The sequence below is a fragment of the Hemiscyllium ocellatum genome, chromosome 34 (assembly GCF_020745735.1).
Source record: "Hemiscyllium ocellatum isolate sHemOce1 chromosome 34, sHemOce1.pat.X.cur, whole genome shotgun sequence".
NCBI classification, from domain to species: Eukaryota; Metazoa; Chordata; class Chondrichthyes; order Orectolobiformes; family Hemiscylliidae; genus Hemiscyllium; species Hemiscyllium ocellatum.
In genome coordinates this window covers 32,102,286-32,127,202 of record NC_083434.1, presented here as the reverse complement: position 1 = coordinate 32,127,202, position 24,917 = coordinate 32,102,286, and the positions used below count along the sequence as shown (strand labels likewise).

General features: G+C 42.7%; 1 protein-coding gene across 1 annotated transcript in view; it reads left to right on the top strand.

Annotated features, from left to right (window-relative positions):
- Positions 1–20,178, top strand: part of mylk4b (myosin light chain kinase family, member 4b) — a 62,081-nt gene extending 41,903 nt beyond the window's left edge. Inside the window, exons 12-13 of the mRNA XM_060850097.1 lie at positions 13,575–13,707; positions 17,718–20,178. Of these exons, the coding sequence (XP_060706080.1) occupies positions 13,575–13,707; positions 17,718–17,795 (211 nt within the window). The 3' untranslated portion in view covers positions 17,796–20,178. The remainder of the gene's footprint in view (positions 1–13,574; positions 13,708–17,717) is intronic.
- The last annotated feature ends 4,739 nt before the right edge of the window (positions 20,179–24,917 follow it).

Genomic DNA, 24,917 nt, shown 5'->3' with positions numbered 1-24,917 from the left:
ACAAACATGCAACAGGCAAATGGAGAAAGGAATGTTTTTATGATCTCTACAGTTTGTAGGATGTGGTGAATGAATATGTTCTGAAGAAGCTGCCTCAGAAATGCAGGGAAATTGATGCTGCTTTTCTGGAAAGACAAAGGGAATCTTCTTTTGGTTTTTGATCCAGAACAAGGTCCCTGGTATTATCAACAAGGTCCCTGGTACTATCAACAAGGTCCCTGGTACTATCAACAAGGTCCCTCGTAACATTAACAAGGTCCCTGGTACTATCAACAAGGTCCCTGGTACTATTAACAAGGTCCCTGGTATTATCAACAAGGTCCCTGGTACTATCAACAAGGTCCCTGGTACTATCAACAAGGTCCCTGGTACTATTAACAAGGTCCCTGGTATTATCAACAAGGTCCCTGGTACTATCAACAAGGTCCCTGGTACTATTAACAAGGTCCCTGGTACTATCAACAAGGTCCCTCGTAACATTAACAAGGTCCCTGGTACTATCAACAAGGTCCCTGGTACTATTAACAAGGTCCCTGGTATTATCAACAAGGTCCCTGGTACTATTAACAAGGTCCCTGGTACTATTAACAAGGTCCCTGGTACTATCAACAAGGTCCCTCGTAACATTAACAAGGTCCCTGGTACTATCAACAAGGTCCCTGGTATTATCAACAAGGTCCCTGGTACTATCAACAAGGTCCCTCGTAACATTAACAAGGTCCCTGGTACTATCAACAAGGTCCCTGGTATTATCAACAAGGTCCCTGGTACCATCAACAAGGTCCCTGGTACTATCAACAAGGTCCCTCGTAACATTAACAAGGTCCCTGGTATTATCAACAAGGTCCCTGGTACTATTAACAAGGTCCCTGGTACTATCAACAAGGTCCCTCGTAACATTAACAAGGTCCCTGGTACTATCAACAAGGTCCCTGGTATTATTAACAAGGTCCCTGGTACTATCAACAAGGTCCCTGGTACTATCAACAAGATCCCTCGTAACATTAACAAGGTCCCTGGTATTATCAACAAGGTCCCTGGTACTATCAACAAGGTCCCTGGTATTATTAACAAGGTCCCTGGTATTATCAACAAGGTCCCTGGTATTATTAACAAGGTCCCTGGTATTATTATCCTACCTGCAGTTTTTTTTTAATTGCATACTTGACAGTAAGTTTGGGCTCAGTATTCTTCTGCCCTTCGAAGATCAAGGGTCATTAAAATTTCACTGAAATTAAAAGCAAAAGGAATCATCTTATACAGAAACAAAATACTACTGGTTTTGGAATCTGAGAATTGTCTAATGTTCTAAATAACTAAATAAAATTATATGAAGCAAATAATCCTATTGCATCTTTTAACTATTCCAGTTTCTGAGCCAGCATCTACTATACATAAACTATTGTTGTTTTATTTTTCTTTAGCTGGAGGATAAGTGCAAATGAGGCCCTTAAACATCCCTGGTTGTCAGACTGCAACCTACACTACAAGCTCAGTTCCAAGGTCCCTGTCTTGTTTGTAATGATCATAGAAAAACTGTACACCTTTTCGTTGGCTTTGTCATGCTGCCCTCACCCACATTCATTGAAGGTTGCATTGTGTACTTGATCATGAACATTTGTGCAAATACAGAAAATCTCTTATTTCTGTACCTCATGAATGTGGGCCTTGATACATAAGGAAATATGTTCAACTTTGTTTTGCTAATTAGCAAGGCCAAATTACTTTTGACACATGGGCCCTCTCTGTCTTCCATCACCTGCATGATGATCCGGCATGAGTGATGGCTGAGGATGTCGTTCATGAAGCCCATAAATAAAATAGCAAAAGAAGTCTAATATTACCGTCAAGGACCATTAGCTGCTTGATACCCGCATGCTATTCGACATGTTATAAATTGTACATTGTTGCTGCTGTTTTAATCTTTCAACAGAGCAGGTTTTACCCTGCTTCACATTACAGGTCATCCACATTGACAAAATTACAATGATCGTGGCTGACCTTTAAAAAGATTGAATACTGCATGAGACGAAATGGCAACACACCTATGTTTTCAAAAAAAAAGCTTTCATTTGAAATGCTTAACAAACGTGAAACATTTTAAACACAGGTGGTGTGTTTTCCTTCCAAATTTCTGATTTCCTTTTTAAATTCAGATTTGTAAAAAAAAAGTACATCAAAATAAAGTTCCTTTAATGTTGTCCACAAACTGAACATCCTGTAAATCACCCAGAGATATGGGGTTTCTACCAGTTGTGGACAAGACTTTAATGAGCTGAAAGAGACATAGAGGCCCATTCATATCATGGCTGGCTGCACTTTTTCCACTATTGCTGTTTGCATAACATTGAAAATTTTATGAATGGGGTACATAGTACTACTTAAGTTGCCAATTTCTCCAGCTATATTCGACAGCCACTTACAGATTATCCTATATGGTCTGCAAGTTATGTATATTGAAATCATAGTAGTCTTTATTGATTGACTACTTTTCAACTTTAGTTCCTTTCCTTGCCTGACTTGTTATGAATGTTAGCTTATGTTCGTTGCACACAACGGCATCCTGGCTTAGAACTAAAATGCATTCAGAGAAATAATAGCAGCAGTGAGTGAGATCTTAGTGCATTGCAATGTACTTTGTTAATAATCAACCAAACCACTAGGTGGAGTATCTCACCCATATCCTACAGCTAAAGAACAATCCAGTTATTTGGCTCAAACCATCTTCCCAGTGGAATCTTAGGGCATCTGCGAATTAATCAGGCATTATCGAAGGGATTAATGTTTAACCCACTCTTTTCCCAATCTTGATGTCACATCTGATCATGGGATGAGCTTACAAACTCACATTTGTTCCATCACTAAGACTGCCTACTTTAACCTTGTTTATATTGTCTGCCCCTACCCTATCTCAATCCATCTGCTATTGGATATTTTCTTTACACTTGTCTTAGCCAAATGATCGAGTGCCTTTGTTACCTGCGTTCTAACCACCATAACCCATCACCTGAAACTCTGCTGTCCATGTCTTAACTTACAGCATATCCCGTCCCTCTCTCATCCCCCTCAATGACCCACGGAGGTCCCTGTTCAAACAATGCCTTAATTTTAAAACTCTAATCCTCATTTTCAAATCCCTCAGTGAATCCAACTGTTCCTGCCTCTGGGATCCCTTCCACTCCCCCACACCTTTTGACCAAAGTGGATGAAGAAAAGTGGCCTTCTCTCACCCACCTTCCACTACCCATTGTATTAAAGCATTGGAGGCAGATTGATGCCATTACTTTGGCACTTTGTAGGGCCTCATTAGGCCTAAGGCTGGACAGACTGTTGACGCCGTACCCAGATCCATCCCCTGTATCTTTCCATTCCACTCAGAGGTGGATAGAAAAAGCACATTTTATGTCTCCTCCATCCCTGCTGGTCATGGGCTGGGTGGGAGACAGTAACATTTGAGGGACATTAACTGTGAGAATCTAGACACAGAGGCTGGATTTTCATTCTGGGGGTGGGAATCAGGACTCGGAACCATTTCCTGGTCCTGAACGGAGCAGTCTCTCTTTCACAGAGCCATCTCCTCAAATGATACAGAGGCAGGTTCTCTGTCTGACTGAGGGTGGAAGGTGGGCTCACGAGGATGGAGCACAAATCATAGGCCTTCCAGTTTGAGAGAAACAGCAAGCTGCAGTGAAATAACTGAGACAGTGCATCAGCACGGTGGCACTCTCTCGTCAAAACTTACATTAAAAAGATGGAAGACGTGAGATGGGAGGGGTGGTATAGAATCCCTTAATTGGGCTCCACCTATACCAGGCAGGCAGGGAGGGCAATAGGGCTGAGCCCTGGGCCTGCCACTGTGTACCCAATTATCCAACCCCCTGCCACATTGGGGTACTGGAGGCCAGTCAACCTGCTTTTAATCATGGCATACCAAGGCTTTAAATTAGGCTAATTGACTACCTGCTTAGTGTATGTGTGTGTATGTGTGTGTGTGTGTGTGTGCGCGCGTAATCCTGTCAGTCCTGAATTGTTCTCAGCAAAAATGGTAAACTCAATTACACACTGACCAGCAGCAGAATTTTGGAAACTCATCTGACTGCTTCTTTGATATTGGCACTGCTTGACAATTCATCTCAAAGGCTGTAACTTTCACACTTTACAGAATATTTGTTCTGTGGGTATGAATTCAATTAAAAAGTCTAGAATCACAACTCTAATGATGACCATGAAACATCATCAACTGTCAGGAAAATTCGGAAAAGAAATTGCTGGAAAAGCTCAGCAGGTGTGGAGAGAAAGCAGAGTTAATGTTTTGGGTGCAGTGACCCTTCATCAGAATGGAAAAGGAATCCAGAATGGATTCAGGAAAAGTCCTGCTGCTTCACTGATGTCCTTTAGGGAGGGAAACTGCTGTCAACTACCCAGGCTGGCCTACAAGTGACTGTAGCTCCACAGCATTGTGGTTGACTCTTAATTGTCGTCTGGGCAACAAATGCTAGTCCAGTCAGCAATGCCTTCATTCATAAATGAATTAAAGAAGGTTCTATTGAATCTGCAAGGCATCAGTATATTCTTTCCAAGTTTTGTTTTGTTCTATCATGGGATGTGGGAGCCATCCCAAACAGTGTTTGTTACCATCCCTAATTGCCCTTGTGAAGGTGTTGCTGAGCTACCACTGGTCCATCTGATGTAGATGCACCACAACACTGTTAGGAATGTGAGTTCCAAGATTTTAACTCAACAACAGTGAAGGAACTGCAATACAGTTCCAGGTCAAGATGGTGTGTGGCTTAGATGGGAACTTGCAGGTGATGATCTTCCATTGCACCTGCTGCCCTTGTCCATCCAGGTGATAGAAGTTATGGGATCCAAAGGAAATGTTAAAGGAACCTCAGTGAGTTGTTGAGCATATCCTGGACATAGTACATTGTGCACAGTGATGGAGGGAGTGAATGTTAAGAGTGGTGGGTGAGGTGTCAATCAAGCGGGCTTCTTGACTGTTGTTGGAGCTGTACTCATTCAGGAAAGTTGATGCCTGATTGTAGATAGTGGGCAGATTTTGGAGAGTCAGCAATTTAGTTGAATTTGCAGACTCTGATCCGTAATGTTTATCTCACAACTCTTACTCAATTTATTGTCAGTGGTAATGTCTATAATGTCGATAGTGAAGGATTCAGTGCTGGTAACCTTGAAAGCATATGGTTAGATTCTCTCTTATTGAGAGGATAGCAATATGAACCTAGACTGCCAAGTTTATGTTCTGATGCTGGATGAGGTTCTTAACTTCATGTTGTGATCTGGTTAAGGACCAGTAGTTTTGAAGCTGACAAAAGGTGAAATCTAAGGGACTTACTGAAAGCCACAAGATTCCAGTTTTGAACAGACAGCAAATCTACAGTACAACCTCAGAACAATACAGATACAACCTATGTTTAATACCTAGGATTAGCATGTGGTAAACATGGCTAATATACCATGACCAAGCTTCCTATAGTGCCCATTAAGTAGCAAATGTGGTCAAGACAGATTCCATTCATTTCCCAGTAACTCTCTGCAGATGTCAATGACATGATGGCTGAACCACAGATTATCATTCTTTGTGATGTTTAAATGTCTGCCAGATAGCCTTGAAACTCCATCCTATGAGCTGTTCCATCATAGACTGCCTCAACACTATTCCTGTTGTGTGTTCATACTCCCTGGATGCCTAAGTACCGCAGTGCAGTTTTTGTCATGGACAAACTCCAATTTTTTTTGCCAACAAAGCCAGATCTTTTCCTGAAAACCAAACTTGCTCAATTTCATTATGTGGACACTTCCCGGGGATTTTCATCCTCCCACTCCCAGCTGTACTGATCTAGTAGTGACATCTGGCCACAATAACTTCCTAGGATCTTTTCTTATACCCTGACTACCACACCAATGAGAATTAACTCATTGTCACCTTCACAAAGCCTATTGACTCCCTTGTTGCTTCATTATTAAAAAAATTAGCACTTCTATTCTCTGATCTCACAACTCACTGACTTTCAGTCTGTTCCAGTAATCTGTTGAATTGTTCTTCAGTAATCCTTGATCTGTCTAGACTGCCCTGTTGAACAGCTAGCTTTATTGAATAACTTGCAAGAATAACTTGCCCACCCCTATTGCTGGGCAGAACTGAATGCTGCCAACCAGCAACTTGTAGAAGTGAGCGTGCACTGAACATTCCATTTTTCCCTGGTACAATATGTAAACTGGAAATACATTTCATCACAATGGTCATTGCCAGGCACTTGTGAATATTTTTGGGACTCTATGGTTATATTTGGGGTGGCAGGGTGGCTCAGTCGTTAGCACTGCTGCCTCACAGCACCAGGGTGCCAGGTTCAATTCCAGTCTCGGACAGCTGTCTGTGTGGAGTTTGCACGTTCTCCCTGTGTTTGCGTGGGTTTCCTCCCGCAGTCCAAAGATGTGCAGGTCAGGTGAATTGGCAGTGCTAAATTGTCCAGTGTTAGGTGCATTAGTCAGAGGGAAATGGGTCTGGGTGGGTTATTGTTCAGAGGGTCAGTGTGGAGTGGTTGGGCCGAAGGGCCTGTTTCCACACTGTAGGAAATCTAAATATTATGAAGAGAGGTGATGTAAACTGGAATACGGAAGATTTAAGAGTAATTTGATGAAGGTCTTTTGAAATTTTGAGAGAATAAATAAAGTAAAATAAATTATTTTCCACCACTAGGGGATAAGTATAAGTGGACACAAACTTAAAATCAGAGCCAGGCTATTAAGGAGAGAAGTTATGAAACTTTTATTCACAAGAAAGGGTGGTAGAAGTGTGGAACTCACTCCTCTAAAAAGCAGTAAAAGTAAAGGGGGTCAGTTGACTGGGTGGCTAGTTTGCAAAGTAAAGTAACACCAACAGTATGAGTTCAATTCCCACACTAAGGAAAACTCTCTCTCTCAATCTCCCTCCTTCTGGACCAGTGGTGATCCTCAGGTTAAACCATCACTGGTTGTCTCTCTCTAATGAGAGTGTAGCAGTAGATGCACTTTTCACTCTAAGGTCAATAGATAGTCACTCGGCAAGCTGAATGTAGTTAGGAAACATACCGGACACAGTCAAGTGTGTGGTGCTGGAAAAGCACAGCAGGTCAGGCAGCATCCAAGGAGCAGGAGAATCGACATTTGAGGCAAAAGCCTTTCATCAGGAGTGAAGTGCTTATGCCTGAAACGTCGATTCTCATGCTTCTCGGATGCTGCCTGACCTGCTGTGCTTTTCCAGCACCACACTCTCGGCTCTGATCTCCAGCATCTGCAGTCCTCACTTTCTATAACATATCAGACACAATCTCATTCAACAGAAGGCTGGGCTAATGATCTCCTCCTGTTTCTGCTGAAGTTCAGATGGGTAGATTTTGGATGGAGGATAGTCCTGTCATGCATTGGATGGAATCCTAGCCCCTGAATCATAAATTCTGTGTTTCTCCTCAATGGCCAGACAACTTAATAATCAAATAAAACAAAGAATTGTGGTACTGGAAATCTGAAACATCAACTGAAATTGCTGGAGAAACTCAGCAGATCTGGCACCATCTGTGCAGAGAAAGCAGAGTTAACAATTGGAGTCCAGTGACTCATCAGAACTGATGATAGCTAGGAAAAGGTAGTATTTATGCTAAAGAGAGGGGGTAGGGAGCTGGGGAAAGGGGTGAGAGGATAGGTGGAGATGGAGCTCAAAGAGAGATAGAGTGACAGTCAGGGAGACAAAGGGCTAGATGATAATTTGCTCAGGAGAAAGGAGAGCTGATAATGGGGACTATAAGAAGTTGAAAGTGGGTTAGCTATGCTGAAAGCAGCCCATGTAGTGAGAGGGCCTGGGCTATTGGGGTGGGTAAAGGACCTGGAAGAAGGTGTTCAGGCCCAAATATTGTTGAACTCGATACTGAATCCTGAAGACTGTAGGGTCCCCAAGTGGAATATGAGATGTTGTTCTTTCAGTTTGCGCTGAGCCTCAGTGGAACTCTGCAGCAGGCCCAAGATAGAGATGTTTGCTATTGTTGTTTTGAAGTGGAAATCTGTGTCATTCTAATGGATGGAACTTAGCTATTCTACAAAGTGACCCAGTCTGCATTTTGTCTTCCTAATGTCGAGGAGACTACATTTGTGAGCAGCCACTACAGTATACTAGATTGAATGAAATGCAGGTTAATTATGAACCTTCAGATCCTCTCAAAGCGCCTAAGGTAGGCATTTAGGGTGAGAGTGTCTTCTTCAGCCAGCATTTACAAAAAGACAATAACAAGCCAGTGCAGTACTTTGTCAAGCATTATTATGTCTCAATGTGGAGGTCCATGGTTGCCAATGCCTGCATAGCGCATGGTACCTGGATAGAGAGGGGACGGTGGATGAAGAGTTGGTACAAGGGCCACTTATTGGACTCGATGTGCCATTTGTCCCCAAACCCACTGGTGGGGGAGGGTTAAATCAAGCCTGAAGCTGCTGACGACACATTTGTGAAGGTGCAATCTAGTTTGCAGAATGTGAACCTGTTGCCTTAGAGTAGATTAGTCACTGTGGAGAATTCTGAAAACAAGCCTGTTAATCCAGTCATATAAAATATTCAGTTTTGCTGACAAGGTTTAACTTAGTTTGTTTTCCTTTGCATTGACTTCTGTTGACCTCTCTCTTTTCTGTTTGTCGTTCTTGTGCTGTCATGTTTATATCTGGAATATTTTCTTTTTATTTTATATTTGTTGTTTTGGAAATAGCAAAACAAAGTACAGTATTGGCTATAGCCAACCCTTGTTAGTTGCATTGGTCAGTGGAGAACTGAGGGTTCAGTTTGCAAGAATATCACTATGAATAGTTCAGCCTTGTTCTCTAATATTCACTTGGCTTGTGTCATTGCTTTCCCTTCTGTTGCTTCTCTTGCATTCTCTCTCTCACTGTCTTATTATGGTATCTCACTGTCTCTCACTCTCTAAGTTAGACTCACGCACTCTCACTCTGTCACCTCTCTCTCTCATTCTCGCTCTCCATCATGCTCTCTCATTCTCTTATTCTCACTGTCACTGTCTGTCCTGTGTTACACTCTCACCCTCACTCTCGTCCTCTGACTTTCACTCTTTCTCTCACCCTCACACTCTCTCTGTCTGTTACATTCTCTCACCCTCTGTCCCCTCTCTCTCACGTCTATTCTATCACTCATACACTATCACACTTAGACCATAAGGTGCTGAAATTAGGCCATTCAGCCCATCCAGTCTGCTCCACCATTCAGTCAAGAGCTGGTAGAACTCAGCAAGCCAGGCAGCATCAGGAGGTGGAGAAGTCGGCGTTTCGGGTGTAACCCTTCTACAGGACTGGTGGTAGGTGTGGGGGAAGCTGCAGATAAAGGGGCTGGCGGGGGCAGGGAGGTGAAGTGGGGATGGGTGAAGACAGGCAGAGGGTATCAGCTGGTCGGTCAATGGGAGGAATGAATCTGATAGGTGGCAGGGAGCAGTAGCAGGGAGGAGGAGGGGATGGGAAGGGAGTTGGGGGAAGGGAAGGGAGGTTATTTGAAACTGGAGAACTCAGTGCAGGCTGCCGAGGTAGAAGATCAGTTGTTGGTCCTCCAACTTGCAGTTTGGTTCATTGTGGCAGTGGAGGAGGCCAAGGATGATCATGTCTGAAAGGGAGTGGGGAGGGGAATTAAAATGGATGGTGACTGGGAGGTCTGGTCGATCTCTGTAGGCCTGGCTATGATGCTCAGCGAACCGTTCCCGAAGTTTACGTTTGGTCTTCAAATGCTGAGAAGACCACATCGGAAACACCTGATGCAGTAAACCAGGTTGGAAGAGAGGCAGGTAAACCTCTGTCTCACCTCGAAGGACTGTTTGGGGCCTTGGATGGCGGTGAGGGGACTGGTGTACTGGCAGGTTTTTCATCTTTTCCGATTGCAGGGGAAGGTACCCGGGGGTTCAGAGGGGTTCGGTGGAGAGAGTGGCACAAACCAAGGACTGTCAAAGGGAATAGTCCTTTCAGAAGGCAGAGAGGGGTGGGAAAGGGAAGATGTTCTTGGTGGTGGGGTCTAGTTGGAGGTGGCAGAAGTGTTTAAGGATGATCTGTTGGATGTGGAGACTGGTGGGATGATAAGTGAGGACAAGGGGGACCCTATCTTTATTGCGTTTGAAGGGGGGGGGGTTTAGAGCAGTGGAACAGGGAATGGAGCTGGTGCAGTGGAGGGCTGTATGGATGACAGAGGGAGGAGAAGCACATTGTTTTTCTGCTCTCAACCTTGACTGCTCTAAACCCCACCCTCCCAAGCATAATAAAGACAGGGTCCTCCTTGTCCTCACCAACCACCCCAACAGTTTCCACATCCAATGCATCATCCTTAAACATTCCTGCCAACTCCAACTATACCCTACCACCAAGAACATCTTGCCCTCCCCACCCCCTCTGCCTTCTGCAAGTACTATGCCCTTTGACAGTCCTTGGACAGTCACCACCCATTTCAATTCCCCTAACCAATCCCTTTCCAATATGATCATCCTTGGCCTCCTCCATTGCTGCAACAAACCACAGTGCCCATTGGAGGGTCAACACCTCATCTTTTGCCTGGGCAGCCTAAAGTCCAGAGGAAAAAGTGAGGACTGCAGATGCTGGAGATCAGAGCTTCCTGAAGAAGGGCTTATGCCCGAAACGTCAATTCTCCTGTTCCTTTGATGCTGCCTGACCTGCTGCGCTTTTCCAGCAACACATTTTTAAGCGCTAAAGTCCAGAGGACTCAACATTGAGTTCTCCAGTTTCAAATAGTCTCCCTTTCCTTCCCCCAACTCCCTTCCCAGCCCCTCCCCCTCTCTTCCATTGTTCCCTGCCACCATCCGGATTCATTCTTCCCACCTATCCCCACCTTACCACCCTGCCCTGCTACCCCTTTATCTGCAGCTCTCCCCACATCCACCCCCAGTCCTGAAGAAGGGTTACACCCGAAATGTCGACTTAAAGTCATAGAGTCATAGAAATGTACAGCATGGAAACAGACCCTTCGGGCCAACCTGTCCACACCGACCAGATATCCCAACCCAATCTAGTCCCACCTGCCAGCACCCGGCCCATATCCGTCCAAACCCTTCCTATTCATATACCCATCCAAATGCCTCTTAAATGTTGCAATTGTACCAGCCTCCACCACATCCACTGGCAGCTCATTCCATACACGTACCACCCTCTGCGTGAAAACGTTGCCCCTTAGGTATCTTTTATACCTTTCCCCTCTCACCCCTCTTGATCTGGACTCCCCAATCCAAGGGAAAACACTTTGTCTCTTTATCCTATCCATGCCCCTCATAATTTTGTAAACCTCTATAAGGTTGCCCCTCAGTCTCTGACGCTCCAGAGAAAACAGCCCCAGCCTGTTCAGCCTCTCCATGTAGCTCAGATCCTCCAACCCTGGCAACACCGTTGTAAATCTTTTCTGAACCCTTTCAAATTTCACAACATATTTCCGCTAGGCAGGAGACCAGAATTGCACGCAATATTCTCTCCACTTCCTGATGCTGTCTGACTTGCTGAGTTCTTCCAGCCTCCTGTCTGTCTACTTTGGATTCCAGCATCTGCAGGTTTTTTGTCTCCCGCCATTCAATCGTGGCCGATAAGTTTCTCAATCCCATTCTCCCGCTTTCGCCCAATAAGACCATAAGACATAGGAGTGGAAGTAAGACCATTCGGCCCATCGAGTCCACTCCACCATTCAATCATGGCTGATGGGCATTTCAACTCCACTTACCAATGTTCTCCCCGTAGCCCTTAATTCCTCGAGACAACAAGAATCTATCAATCTCTGCCTTGAAGACATTTAGCGTCCCGGCCTCCACTGCACCTTGTGGCAATGAATTCCACAGGCCCATCACTCTGTGGCTGAAGAAATGTCTCTGCATTTCTGTTCTGAATTTAGCCCCTCTAATTCTAAGGCTGTGTCCACAGGTCCTAGTCTCCTTGTCTAATGGAAACAATTTCCTAGCGTCCACCCTTTCCAAGCCATGTATTATCTTGTATGTCTCTATTAAGTCTCCCCTTAATCTTCTAAACTCCAATGAATACAATCCCAGGATCCTCAGCCATTCCTCATTTGTTAGACCTACCAACCCTTGATCCCCTTGACAACCAAGAATCTGTCTGTCTCCATCTTAAATAAACTCAATGACCTGGCCTCTGCAGCCTTCTGTGGCAATGAATTCCAGAGATTTACCACTCTCTGGCTGAAGAAGTTCCTCCTTATCTCTGTTCTAAAAGTTTGTTCATGAACGGGAGTACTCCTGGTCAAGTCCAATCCTGTGGATGGGATCCAACCAACTGTCTGCCTCTTTGTTCTCAAATTTGCAGAGCGGTCATCAACTTCTTGTTGAAGTTCCATCAAATTCACCTTTCTGCCTGAGCACGCTCATCTCTTCCAGTGAAGCTACTAGCCATCTCACATTGTCCTCTGATTGGCACTCCCACTTCTGGAACCCATCCTCCATCATATATATTTCAGCAAACCTGAAGGCAGCCTCCCGTAACGCTCTTGTAGTGATGTGCAACAGAAGTACATCTTTTTCACTCAGCGAGTGGTTCGAGTATGGAATGCGCTACCTAAAATTTAGGCAGAGGAGATCCAATTGAGGCATTTAAGAGCACATTGGATGATAATTTGGATAGAAATTGCATGGAAATATATGTGGAAAAGGCAGGTAAGTTATACAGCTGGAGCAAGCACAATGGGCCAAATGGCCTCATTCCACACTGTAACTTTTCCATGATCCTGTAATCTTGGAGCGGGAACAAAGAGCCAAATTACCTAACCTTGCTCCTCATTTTCTTCCTGAGAAACACTCACAGTATACAAGCTCAGGGGTCTCAGATTATGATTCAACCAGTAAAATTATTGCCTAGGATTCTATCATTCTCAAAATACTCAGTAAATGGCTTCGAAAACTGATTTTTGCTGCCTAAGAAACAGTTCTAACTTTATCATCTCAATCGGATTATAGACCCATTGAGCTGGTCCTTGCCCCTCAGCTGTAATGTCACCAGCGCAACGGAAACCCAGTTTATCAACATTTACCTTCTATTGTGCTTGTGATGGCAAAGTGGGGAACACGTCAAGGATATCATAAATGCGCAAATGATGATTGTCAAGTAAAGACCCTCTAATTTATTCAGGCAACTCCCTACAATTGTGATGCTTCGTGCCATGGCATGTTCCTGGCTGTATGTAGACTTTACTGAGATTATTTTGGCTTAAAGTATGAATATTAGAAAAGTGTTTGCTTTAGCTACTGACATATGTCAGGTGCCTTCCTCTGGGCTCAGCTACAGGCACCCGCATGTACTCAATGCACGCAGTGTTCTTGTGCTTTAATTCAATCGCCTAATTAATACTCTGAACAAGCATCACTATGATCTGATGCATGAATATTTGTTCATGTGTGTGTTTGTGCATGGGTTTGTTACTTCTATTATTGTCACAAGTGAAGGCCTTTAAATGCCACAATTCTTCTGCAATTGTACCAATATTTTCTTAAAGCTGCCAATATACAGAAACATCATAACTCTTTGCCCTTCTCTTGCAGTGCAAGAATAAGTGCCACCCAGTGCCTCAAACAGCCCTGGCTAAATAACATAGCAGAGAAAGCTAAACAATGTAAGGTTCATCTCAAGTCCCAGATCCTTCTTCAGAAATACATGGTGCGACGGCTGTGGAAGGTACAACAATAGCTTACAACGGAATCTGATGAAGCATTTTCCATTTTTGTGTTTTCCTTCGTCAAACCAGAGTATGGATCTGAAGTATGGCCCATTTTTTAAAAAATGCAATGAAATTGTTGGAAGCCAAGGTTGAAACGCAATGCACAGTGTAAATATTTGGTTCAGGGGCTGCACTGTAATGTGCAGCATTTCTGGTATAGTTTTGTTCAGAAAATTTATTTGAATTCCTGAGAGGGCAAAGTACAGAAATCGTAATGAAGGATGTTTGTACTGACTATCCAATTCCCCTCCACTTGCCATAAAAATGTCCATAATATACTTCCACAGTCAGGAGTTCAGCTATTTCCTACTTCATACATGGCCTTGCAGAACCATACTGCAGGAACATACACCACCACCAAAGGCAGGAAGTGGTTCCAGCACCAGGGTAGGCTTCTGGCAAACGAAAGTCTCTAAAAGCTTAAACATTATCCCTGGGAAAGAGGAGGGTTTGAACTGAATCAAAGATGTCTGCAGTTTGCCCTTGGGACTGTCACAAGGTCCTGGCAAATAAACCAAGAATCTGCTGCAATTCCCTCTCTGATGCAATGCCAAGGAAAATTGAGACCAATATTAGAGACGTCTCACTCGTTTTCAGACATTTGTGCTTCAGAATTGAGCTTTCTGTAGGGACAAAAGTCAGAAACATTGGCATCCTTATCATTGAAATGATTACTGGACTCTTATAAATTGCTCACCTTAAAAAAGTGAATGGCAATTATGTGGGCACCTGACCCCAAGATTCACAGCTATTTTACAGTCAGTGCAGTACACTTTTAAAGTGTAGTCACTGTTATAATTAGGAAATGTGACAGCCAATTTACACATTGCAAACTCCCATAAGAGCAATGTGATAATGACCAAATAATCTGTTTTCTTTCAATATTAATTAGAAGCTAGATGTTGCTAAAAATATTAAGGATCACTCCTCTGCCTTTCCTCCAAATAGTGCTTCAGGATCTTCTATGTACATCTGACTGAACCTCAGTTTAATGTCTGCATCCAAAGGACAGTACCTCTGGCAGTGCAGCATTCTGTCAGTGCTGTTGTTTTCTGCCAATGAGATGCAGACCTGCCTAACCTGATTGACACCACATTGACATGGTCTCTTCCTGACCCTCTGTCTTGCTGCTAACCCTTCGATTCGCAGCCTGTCTCAGTCCTGCTTCTCCCACTTGCTGTGAGCGAGTGCTCTGGAGATGCATGGAGCGAGACAGGAGGAGCAGATTGTGGAAACTGCCTCTTGCTGTACAAACTCCAAAACCCTCGCGCACTGCAAAAGTTCAGGAGGGAGAAGGAGAGGCTGTGAGTCAAAGGGACAGCATCAAGGGGGTGCATTAGTAAACAAGTGAAACTGTGAACTAGAGTGTCAATGGACGGAAAAGTCCATAATGAACGTGAGGATCAGAGAGTAGAATTTGTGACAAATAGAAAGGTCAGGAAAGAGGATTGGCAAGTGGCACTTTTATATTACCAGTTTAATTTTACATTTTAAAATTTGTTTCATTTTAAAAGTTATTTCACAGGATCACAGAAGTTTTACTGGACAGAGGGAGGCCATTCAGCCCATCATGTCTGCGGCAGCTCATTGATTGAGTGTCATTACCTAGTGTCAATCTCCAATTTTTTCCCCATGCCCTTGCACGTTATTTTTATCCAATAATCATCTAATCATCAGTGACCTCCGTCCACCAGGTTTCCAGACAGTGTATTGCAGGCTCTAGTTATTAACTGAGTGAAAAAGTTTATCATCACTTCACTGGATTTGGTGCTGTAAAGTATTTCACTTTAAAGGGAATAATTCTTGCATTCATTTTCAGATGAGTGGTGTCCTATAGAACTTTACAGTTTTTACTTAGGTATTAAAGAACATGTTTGATCTGTTTAAAGTCACTTCACTTCAAGTCATGATTTTTGAGAATACAACTGCATCTTCAACCGAGAGATCACAGTCCTTTTCCAAATAAAATGGTGGAAATATTATGTTCCATTAGTTTACCTAAATAATTTCAAAACTGAAATCTGAACATGTGGGAAAAGAAGCACATGCTAACCTCAAAACCATGGGCCATACTTCAATCTGCATTACAATCTGGTTCTTGCATTCTTCATATTAATAATCTATACTTTTAACCTTCAAGCCTCGCACCAATAGTAACAGAATTGGCACATGAATGCGTAACTCTACTAGGTTTTATGTCTTCTAGGAACTTTCTTGTATTACTGCATTTGGTAAGCTTCTTCATCAATGTTGGTTGGATTTTGATACCGAGCATAAAATGTATATCTGTTGATGACATGCATTGTTGATTAACTTTTATTTCTCTGCACCCCCAACCCCACACCCCCATCATCTGCACCACCCTCCCACAAATTACTGACATTTATCCATTGTTTTTGTCATCAAATGAGGGGGGGAGAGGGCACTGGGGCTAGCTTCAATCATTTAAGCTATACTATCCAGACCTTCTCTTCACCGGCACCCTACTCCACTACCCCAGTGTCCCCTACCCCCGCCGTACAATAGCATAAATGCTGTCCTCTCCTCTCCACACTTCAGCTCTGATAAAGAGTCATCTCGACTCGAAACGTTACCTTGCTGTCTCTCCATGGATGCTGTTGACCCACTGTGATCTCCAGGATTTATTGTGTTCAGTGCAGATTCCAGCATCTGCAGTAATTTGTTTCTCCAGCTCATCAGTAGCCTTTTGGTTTGCTGTGCATGTCTCCCAAGGCCTAAAACATGGGTGACAAGATATAGCACATCACCATTACTTCCCTAAGTTTCAGGTTCAGTTTATCTTACCTTCTCATGTCTTTCATTCAATCAAAGCTGCTCTTGGATATTTCAATTCTCCTTTGGATCTCAGAATCCACTGCTTCCTATCACATTCTTTCTGTATCTAGGGGCATGATGGACATCTGAGTTATTGCATATCAATTTCCACATGCTATCTTTTGTTGGCAGGTTGATGTGTATTTCTTTTAGGTAGATCAGTATCTGCCAATCTTCAACCTGTGGAAAGCTTTATTCAGCACTTCAATGAAAGCTAAGTCTAGAACTAGCAAAAGTAAAGGCAACTAAAAACATATGGTGAAATTAGAATTCAAACTCAATTCAAACTACTTCCACCTTTATTCTACCATTCAAATCTGACAAGTCTTACAATGAATACAAGAAATTGTCAGATCACCTTAGTGGCTTGACTATAATGGAAGGCACTGAAAGGATTGCTTTCATCGTTGAACATTAATAATCAGTATTGGCATCCCAAATCTTCCCAGGTTGCTTGTAAAATATATACTTTCAAAGTTATCTTTTTAACATTCTTAGAGACTAAAATTGACTGACTTCAAAATTGGCAAATAAATGCTTAAATCATTTGAAGAAGTACCCCTGTGCATTATTTTCAAAGAAGCATGGACCCATTTGAAACGGAAGCCACAAGCTGCCATTTTGGAAGTTGAAGCAGCCAAACAAAGGCAAAGTCTATTGAAGTTGCTGATTATAACAGTTTACTTTTTAAATAAAGTTCATTTGAAAGTTTCATTAAGGAAGACCAATGCAGAAATGAATCCCACAAACAGGTTACACTGTGACTTTCTGCCCCATTAAGCAACTTACAACTCACAAGAAAAAGAAAAGAATATTTATAACCCCCCCCCACCCCCCACAAAATACATTCAATGACAAATAACAAGCATGTAGCAGGTTATAATAGAGGAAAGAAGATTGAATTGCCATTCCTTAATCTCATCCTGCAAGGTGCATTCCAGTTGAAATTAATACTTAATTGTATATTTTAATGAATTTTAATGCTTGCAAAACTATTCAAAGCAGTAATGTCATATTTTTAGTATTAATATTTGATGATGTGTTTAATTTTGCAAAAACGTTTTGCCTGTGACATTTTTGCATCAAAAATGAGACTTAGATTGAAAAAAGTAATCTCATTTTATTCTTATAGAAGAACTATTATGTAGTAACTGCTGCAAACCGATTGAAGAAACGCAGTTCTGGGACATTGGCCTCCATTGAAGTTTGAGCATCTGGTGTTTGGATCTATGACCAAGTGCACTTTTCTCTGTAGGACAGTAGCACACAGGACTTGTATCACCGTCTTGCCGAAATGCCTTTGTTTACTCTTCTACTCTAACATAATCTGGTTCAGGTTTAGGAATCTATGTTTAGGCAACAAAATCATGTGTGAGTGTCATTGGGATTTAATTATCTTTCTAAGAAGGGAGTGGCGTTTTGATGTGATTGTAGTTATCTTAATCATGTTCTTGTTATTTATATAAGTTTTATGGCCAGTGTTTTTGAAGCTAAGCTGCATTTTTATATATAAAGATTAGTTATCATCATTTTAAGGCATCAATAAATTAAGCACAAGGAATTCCTCAAATTCAAAGGATCCCTGTATTAAGGTTTCCTCTCCTTCTGGGAGCTGGTGGTACTGTCACTAGACCAACAAGCCAGAGGACATTGTTTTATATCCCGAACAGAGCAACTGGTGAAACGTGAAAAAAAAGCAGGGGCAGGTCATTCATCCCTTCAGATCTACTACACCATTCAATATGACCGTAATTGATCATCCAACTCAGTAGCTATAGAGGTTAAATTCTATGAATAAATCTGAAATATAAAGTGAGTCTAGACAATAGTGACCATTGTTGAATATAGTAAAAACTAATGACCGATAGGAGAGGAAATCCAATCTTTCTGGCTCAGCTTTCATGTGACTCCAAACTCAGAACAATATCAACCTCCCTCTGCAATGACCAAGCAAGCAACTCAGTTTCAAGGGCACATGGGATGGACAATGGCCTTGCCAGTGATGCTGTCATCCCGTGAAAGAATACAAGATAAACATCAGTCTGGAGAAGCTGTGAACTGGACGTTTCCTAAACCTTTTTTCCCCTTAATCCTCTACAGATCTGGAGAAACCTTATTGTTAGAGATACTTCTAAAAAGATGTTTTCAAAGCCCCAGTTAGTTGATGAAATGGTAATTATGCACCTTGGAATGAAGCCTCTGCCTGCAGTTGACAGCAATAGGACTGAGCCACTGCCACCCTCTTGTGGCATTTCCTAATTTATCCTTTTCTACCATTTTACTGTCTCAGTATATTAAAATTTTATGGACTCTTGGTTTCATTAGCAAGGAGTTGAATAGAATCTTTGTGAATTTTTGAAGTAAGGCTGTTTAATGTTTCAGTGTCGCTGTTTTGCCCCAGTTTTACTGAACGCTGCATGAACATAGGCACTCAATTAGTCCACGTTTTTTTCTGAGAGAAAGACCACATTAAAGAAGTTGAGCTCCCAACAGGTCCTGCCTGTCACTATTGATATTTTGAACAAAATTTCAATCAAAAAAAGACATATTAAAGACTGGCTGCCCAGCAAATGCAATTCTGGGGAAAGACTCATATCATTTTTTTATAAATCAGCCCTTGGAAGTCTCATTGGCAGTAAGAGCTGAGTCTAAATACATGGAAATCTGTTTTCCCTCCCACCCCAATGCAAACGGGCATTAACAAGAAAACTCTACTATTGAGTCCATTTACTGGATATCAGGAAGATCAAGCTGTGTACACCACACACTTTTGACCTGTCTCTCTGTCCAATTCTAATCAATGGGTGAAACATTATTTACTTTATCTCTGCAAAAACAGCAGTTGTTCAAATTATACTGTTTTCAATGATGCCTTAAAGTAATTTTGGTTTTTGTAAAAGACATAGTTGTGATACTCTGTCCTAACCTACATAACTGCAATTCCATCAAAGCTGATGTTGGATCTGATTTATTTTCATTCATCATTTAACAGTAGTTTTCTTTGTAGAGAGTAGTAATTGCTAAGATAGTAACCATGCGGTCACTCCTCTTGTGAAAATGGCAAATAGAAGCAGGGATTTCACCAATGAGAGTTATCTGAACTTAGTCAGTGAGTTTAGCTGGATCACTGAGACATTCACCTAATAGCAAGTTACAGAGCAGCATTCCACCAAAATACGTGGGGAATAGGTTATCACTGGGGAACGCTATCAAGCATAGGGGAGTCCTCAAGGAAAACTATAAGTGAATGGATGAGAAAACACAATTAATTTGAAGTACATCAAGGTAGCAAATCATTCAAAATACAAGAAAAAAAACTCATGGTGTAAAACCTTAAGTAGAAGCTTGTGACCTCTACAATTGTTCCATTTATCTGTATTCAGTGCAAGTAACTTTTGGATAACATTATTTTTAATGTCTGGCTCTTTAAATACTTCAGTTAGTTTATTTTAAGCATATCATAAATCCAACTTATGTCACTTACAGTCATCTAGAAAGTTTAAAATCCAGTCATCCTCACAATATTTTGTTCCTCTCAATTTGCAAAAGAAATTACAGTTCCTGTATCATATTTTTTTCTAATTTAAATCAAAGCAAGCAAATGCAGTTGCAACAATGTTTTCAAAGCTACTGTAACATGAAACTTTGTTTGTGAAGAGCAATTGGCTTGAAATATAATATTCTAACGTTCCATTCTAATCTCACTGTATTTTCACTGCGGATTATCTGATTATTTTGACTTTGTTAGCCCTGTTGATTATGACAGTGTTAATGGATTGGTACAAATATTATCAACTTACATTTTCCCATTTGTAATTTTTTTTGAGATACTCAAATCAATATTTAGGCCCCGAACTGCTGAATAACAGGATAATCCATGTTCATGTGATTGTTCAAAGTCGCCTGAAAATAATTATTTCGAATGTTAAGGCATGCAGTACACATTATGTAAACTAATGAAAAAATGATTGTTGTGGATTAAACCGATTTTTTGCATTGTTTAATAATACACCAGCAGAATTACACTCATTTCCCTCAAATACATAGGATCTAGAATGTTTACTAAGTTAACATTGCAGGGTGAATAACTGCATTCTATTTTGTCCATTTATGAAACAATTTGATTTGATGTGACAATATAAATACAATAGAATTGTATTAGTATGCTAACGTTGAAGAAAATCTGCTGATATGTTATTGCCATCACATGGAGACTTTTGACAGTGTTTGTATTCAATCATATTTCTAATTGAAGAAAGTAATAACAACAGAAATGATACAGACGCTTGAATCTGTGGAAGCAAATGGGTTGACTTTGCGCCTAATGAGTGAAAAAGGCTTTTTGTTAATAATGTTACTGTCATGCTTACTTTCTTCCTCGCAAACCAGTAGGAGTCTGCCAAGTTGAATTCTGATAGAATATTGCATGTTTTCCAGCCTTTTTGCTCAGAGTGCCTTCTGAATGTGAGTCACGTTGCATGCCTGAATTGAGAAACCGGAGAATGTTCTCCCCACTTGCCGTGAAGGCCAGGCTGTCAACAGATAACTGTCAAGTGTAAAATGTCACATTGCAAGTGAGCACCGGGCATACTACTTATATGTCATACTTAAAATGCTGATGGTGTTTCATAATTGGCAGCACTGACTGTGGAATCCCTGTAGGATGTACTGGTGTCTGGTTTCAAGACTTTAAATGTCACTTCAACACACTGAACCCTCATTGTAATGCGCCCTTTATGTCTTCAGCTTAATGGACTGTTTGAATGTACACCTTTCAGAGCCACATGAGGTTTTTTTTCTTGCATGAAGGAGCCAAGTTTTTACAGCAGTATGATTGTTCTAAATAAACCATCAGGGTAAAAAAGAAAATTGAAGTGTTGGTGCCCATTTATTGTGCCCTCAGACCTCCATAATGGCATCCACAGTAAAGATCTTGCAGGGCACCATGTTGGTGAGACGGAGAACTTGCACGTGACAAATAGTTGCCGGAAGTGTGCGGAGCGGACAGAAGATGGCACTAATTGGTGTGAAACAATTTGATTTGATGCCAGTGGTGCCATGTTGGAGCTCCTCACTCCAGCTTACACTTTCACTCCAGTTTATAGGCAACCTCACATTTTACAGTAGAAAGGATCCCACTTTGTTTGGTGCTCTACATGATGCAGATGTCTACAGGAAATAATGTGGCAATTGCTCAAAGGGCTTTAATTGACTTCAAGGCTCCTGCACAAACTGTTTTTAAACATAGGAACATTAGCAGTCCTTCCTGAGGGAACACGATGCCTTGGAAAATAAACAGAAGCCATGCAGAGCAGGATGAGTTGCTGAAAGAGTGAGGAAAAAGTGGGGTGAAGGTATCTAAGGAGGATATATGTTCTCAAGATAATCAGGGAACTCTTGTCCTACCTAAGCTTTAACAATAGGTAAAGCCGAGTAGTGTGAGTTAGGATGGCCTCACTGAAAACTGCCACCCACCTGAGTTCCAAGTGCAACCTCACAGCAGGACAAGGATTCATTGCCAGCAACTATGAACATGACTGTGGCCACGAACTTTCCTACTTCTGTTTTCTTCCAGAGTGGTGTTGGAGATATTTGTAACATCTGTCAATTCACTGAGACCTATCATTGAGAACAAAGTATATTTCAGTTCAAAGGGAAGCAGGTGGAGACATATTTTCTCCAGGGTGCAAGCTGCCATTGACTGCATGCGTATCCCCTTAAGCATACTGCATGGTAACTCTGTCCTACACCAGAAACAAAAAGGATTCATACCCCTGCACCTAGCTGAGGTGTGACCATTTGCAGTGAATCATGCAAGGTCAATGTCTCATATTCTGACAGTCATCACCCATATCAAAAAATCAGAATACTATTTTTGGATTCAATCATTTGACATCAAATGTCATAATGTGGAATAGATTTTCAGCAATTTGATGTCAATTCTGTCAGAAGTGGGTGGCATGGTGACTCAATGGTCAGCACTGCTGCCTCATAGTGCCAGGGACCCAGGTTTGATTCTAGCCTCAGGTGACTGTCTGTGTGGAGTTTGCACATTCTCCCTGCATCTGCATGGGTTTCCTCCAGGTGCTCCGGCTTCCTCCCATAGTCCAAGATGTGCAAGTTAGGTGAATTGGCCATTCTAAATTTGCCGTAGTGTTCAGGGATGTGTAGGTTAGATGCATTAGTCAGGGGAAATGTAGATTAAATCAGGTAGGGGAATGGGTCTGGGTGGGATACTCTCTGAAGGGTCATTGTGAACTTGTTGGGCCAAAGGGCCTATTCCCACACTGTAGGGATTCTATTAAAATAAAGTGGTAAGGACGAGGGAAATATGGGATGTAAGGAAGAAGATTAGATAAACAAAAACTGCCAACTCTGATGGTTTTCAGCCCCATCACATGTCACTGCTTCAGCATCCTGATAATGTCCAGTGCCATGTACTGCCTGGGAGTTAGAACAAGCAGTTTCACCATCCAGTAGCTCCCTTTCAGTCTAGTTATATACAACCTAGTCCTGCAAAAGAGAGAGACAGATGTATCAGTGAATAAGGTGCAATCTGTTTTGGAGATGTGGCTGTCATTCATGGTTATATAGTTGGCTTGTGTACAAGGTAATAACTTGCATCAATGTATAATATGTGAGGACATGACAGTGCACACAAATGTCAGATCTGAAACCTGATGGATGGTGGTTGTTGATAGGTAAGTGATGGGAGTATGATGAATTCAGCAGTATCTGAGGCTGGAGGTATAATATGGCATTTGGAGATATGTATTCACTGACCTTGAAGTACTGTCAGAGGTGCAGTCTTCCAGATGAGATATTAAAACTGAGGCCTTGTCTGTTTAAGCAGATTGCTATTTCAAAGAGCTGAAAATGTGTTGCTGGTTAAAGCACAGCAGGTTAGGCAGCATCCAAGGAACAGGAAATTCGACGTTTCGGGCCAGAGCACTTCATCAGGAATGAGGAGAGGGAGCCAGGCAGGCTAAGATAAAAGGTAGGGAGGAGGGACTTGGGGGAGGGGCGATGGAGATGTGATAGGTGGAAGGAGGTCAAAGTGAGGGTGATAGGCCGGAGTGGGGTGGGGGCGGAGAGGTCAGGAAGAGGATTGCAGGTTAGGAGGGCGGTGCTGAGTTCAAGGGAATCGACTGAGACAAGGTGGGGGGAGAGGAAATGAGGAAACTGGAGAAATCCGAGTTCATCCCTTGTGGCTGGAGGGTTCCCAGGCGGAAGATGAGGCGCTCTTCCTCCAACCGTCGTGTTGTTATGTTCTGGCGATGGAGGAGTCCAAGGACCTGCATGTCTTCGGTGGAGTGGGAGGGAGAGTTAAAGTGTTGAGCCACGGGGTGGTTGGGTTGGTTGGTTCGGGCATCCCAGAGATGTTCCCTGAAGCGTTGTGCAAGTAGGCGGCCTGTCTCCCCAATATAGAGGAGGCCACATCGGGTGCAGCGGATGCAATAGATGATGTGTGTGGAGGTGCAGGTGAATTTGTGGCGGATATGGAAGGATCCCTTGGGGCCTTGGAGAGAAGTAAGGGAGGAGGTGTGGGCACAAGTTTTGCATTTCCTGCGGTTGCAGGGGAAGGTGCCGGGAGTGGAGGTTGTGCTGGTGGGGGGTGTGGACCTGACGAGGGAGTCACGAAGGGAGTGGTCTTTGCGGAATGCTGATAGGGGAGGGGAGGGAAATATATCCCTGGTGGTGGGGTCCGTTTGGAGTTTGCGGAAATGACGGCGGATGATACGCTGTATATGGAGGTTGGTGGGGTGGTAGGTGAGAACCAGTGGGGTTCTGTCTTGGTGGCTGTTGGAGGGGCGGGGCTCAAGGGCAGAGGAGCGGGAAGTGGAGGAGATGCGGTGGAGGGCATTGTCGATCACGTCTGGGGGGAATCTGCGGAACTTGAAGAAGGAGGCCATCTGGGCTGTACGGTATTGGAACTGGTCCTCCTGGGAGCAGATGCGGCGGAGACGAAGGAATTGGGAATATGGGATGGAGTTTTTACAGGGGGCAGGGTGGGAGGAGGTGTAGTCCAGGTAGCTGTGGGAGTCAGTCGGTTTATAGTAGATGTCTGTGTTGAGTCAGTCGCCCGAGATAGAAATGGAAAGGTCTAGGAAGGGGAGGGAGGAGTCTGAGACAGTCGAGGTGAATTTGAGGTCGGGATGGAAGGTGTTGGTAAAGTTGAGGATATGTGGAACAGTACATCTTCCGTAACTACACTGGCACCACCCCCCACCTTTTCCTCCGCTACATCGATGACTGTATTGGCGCTGCCTCGTGCTCCCACGAGGAGGTTGAACAGTTCATCAACTTTACTAACACCTTCCATCCCGACCTG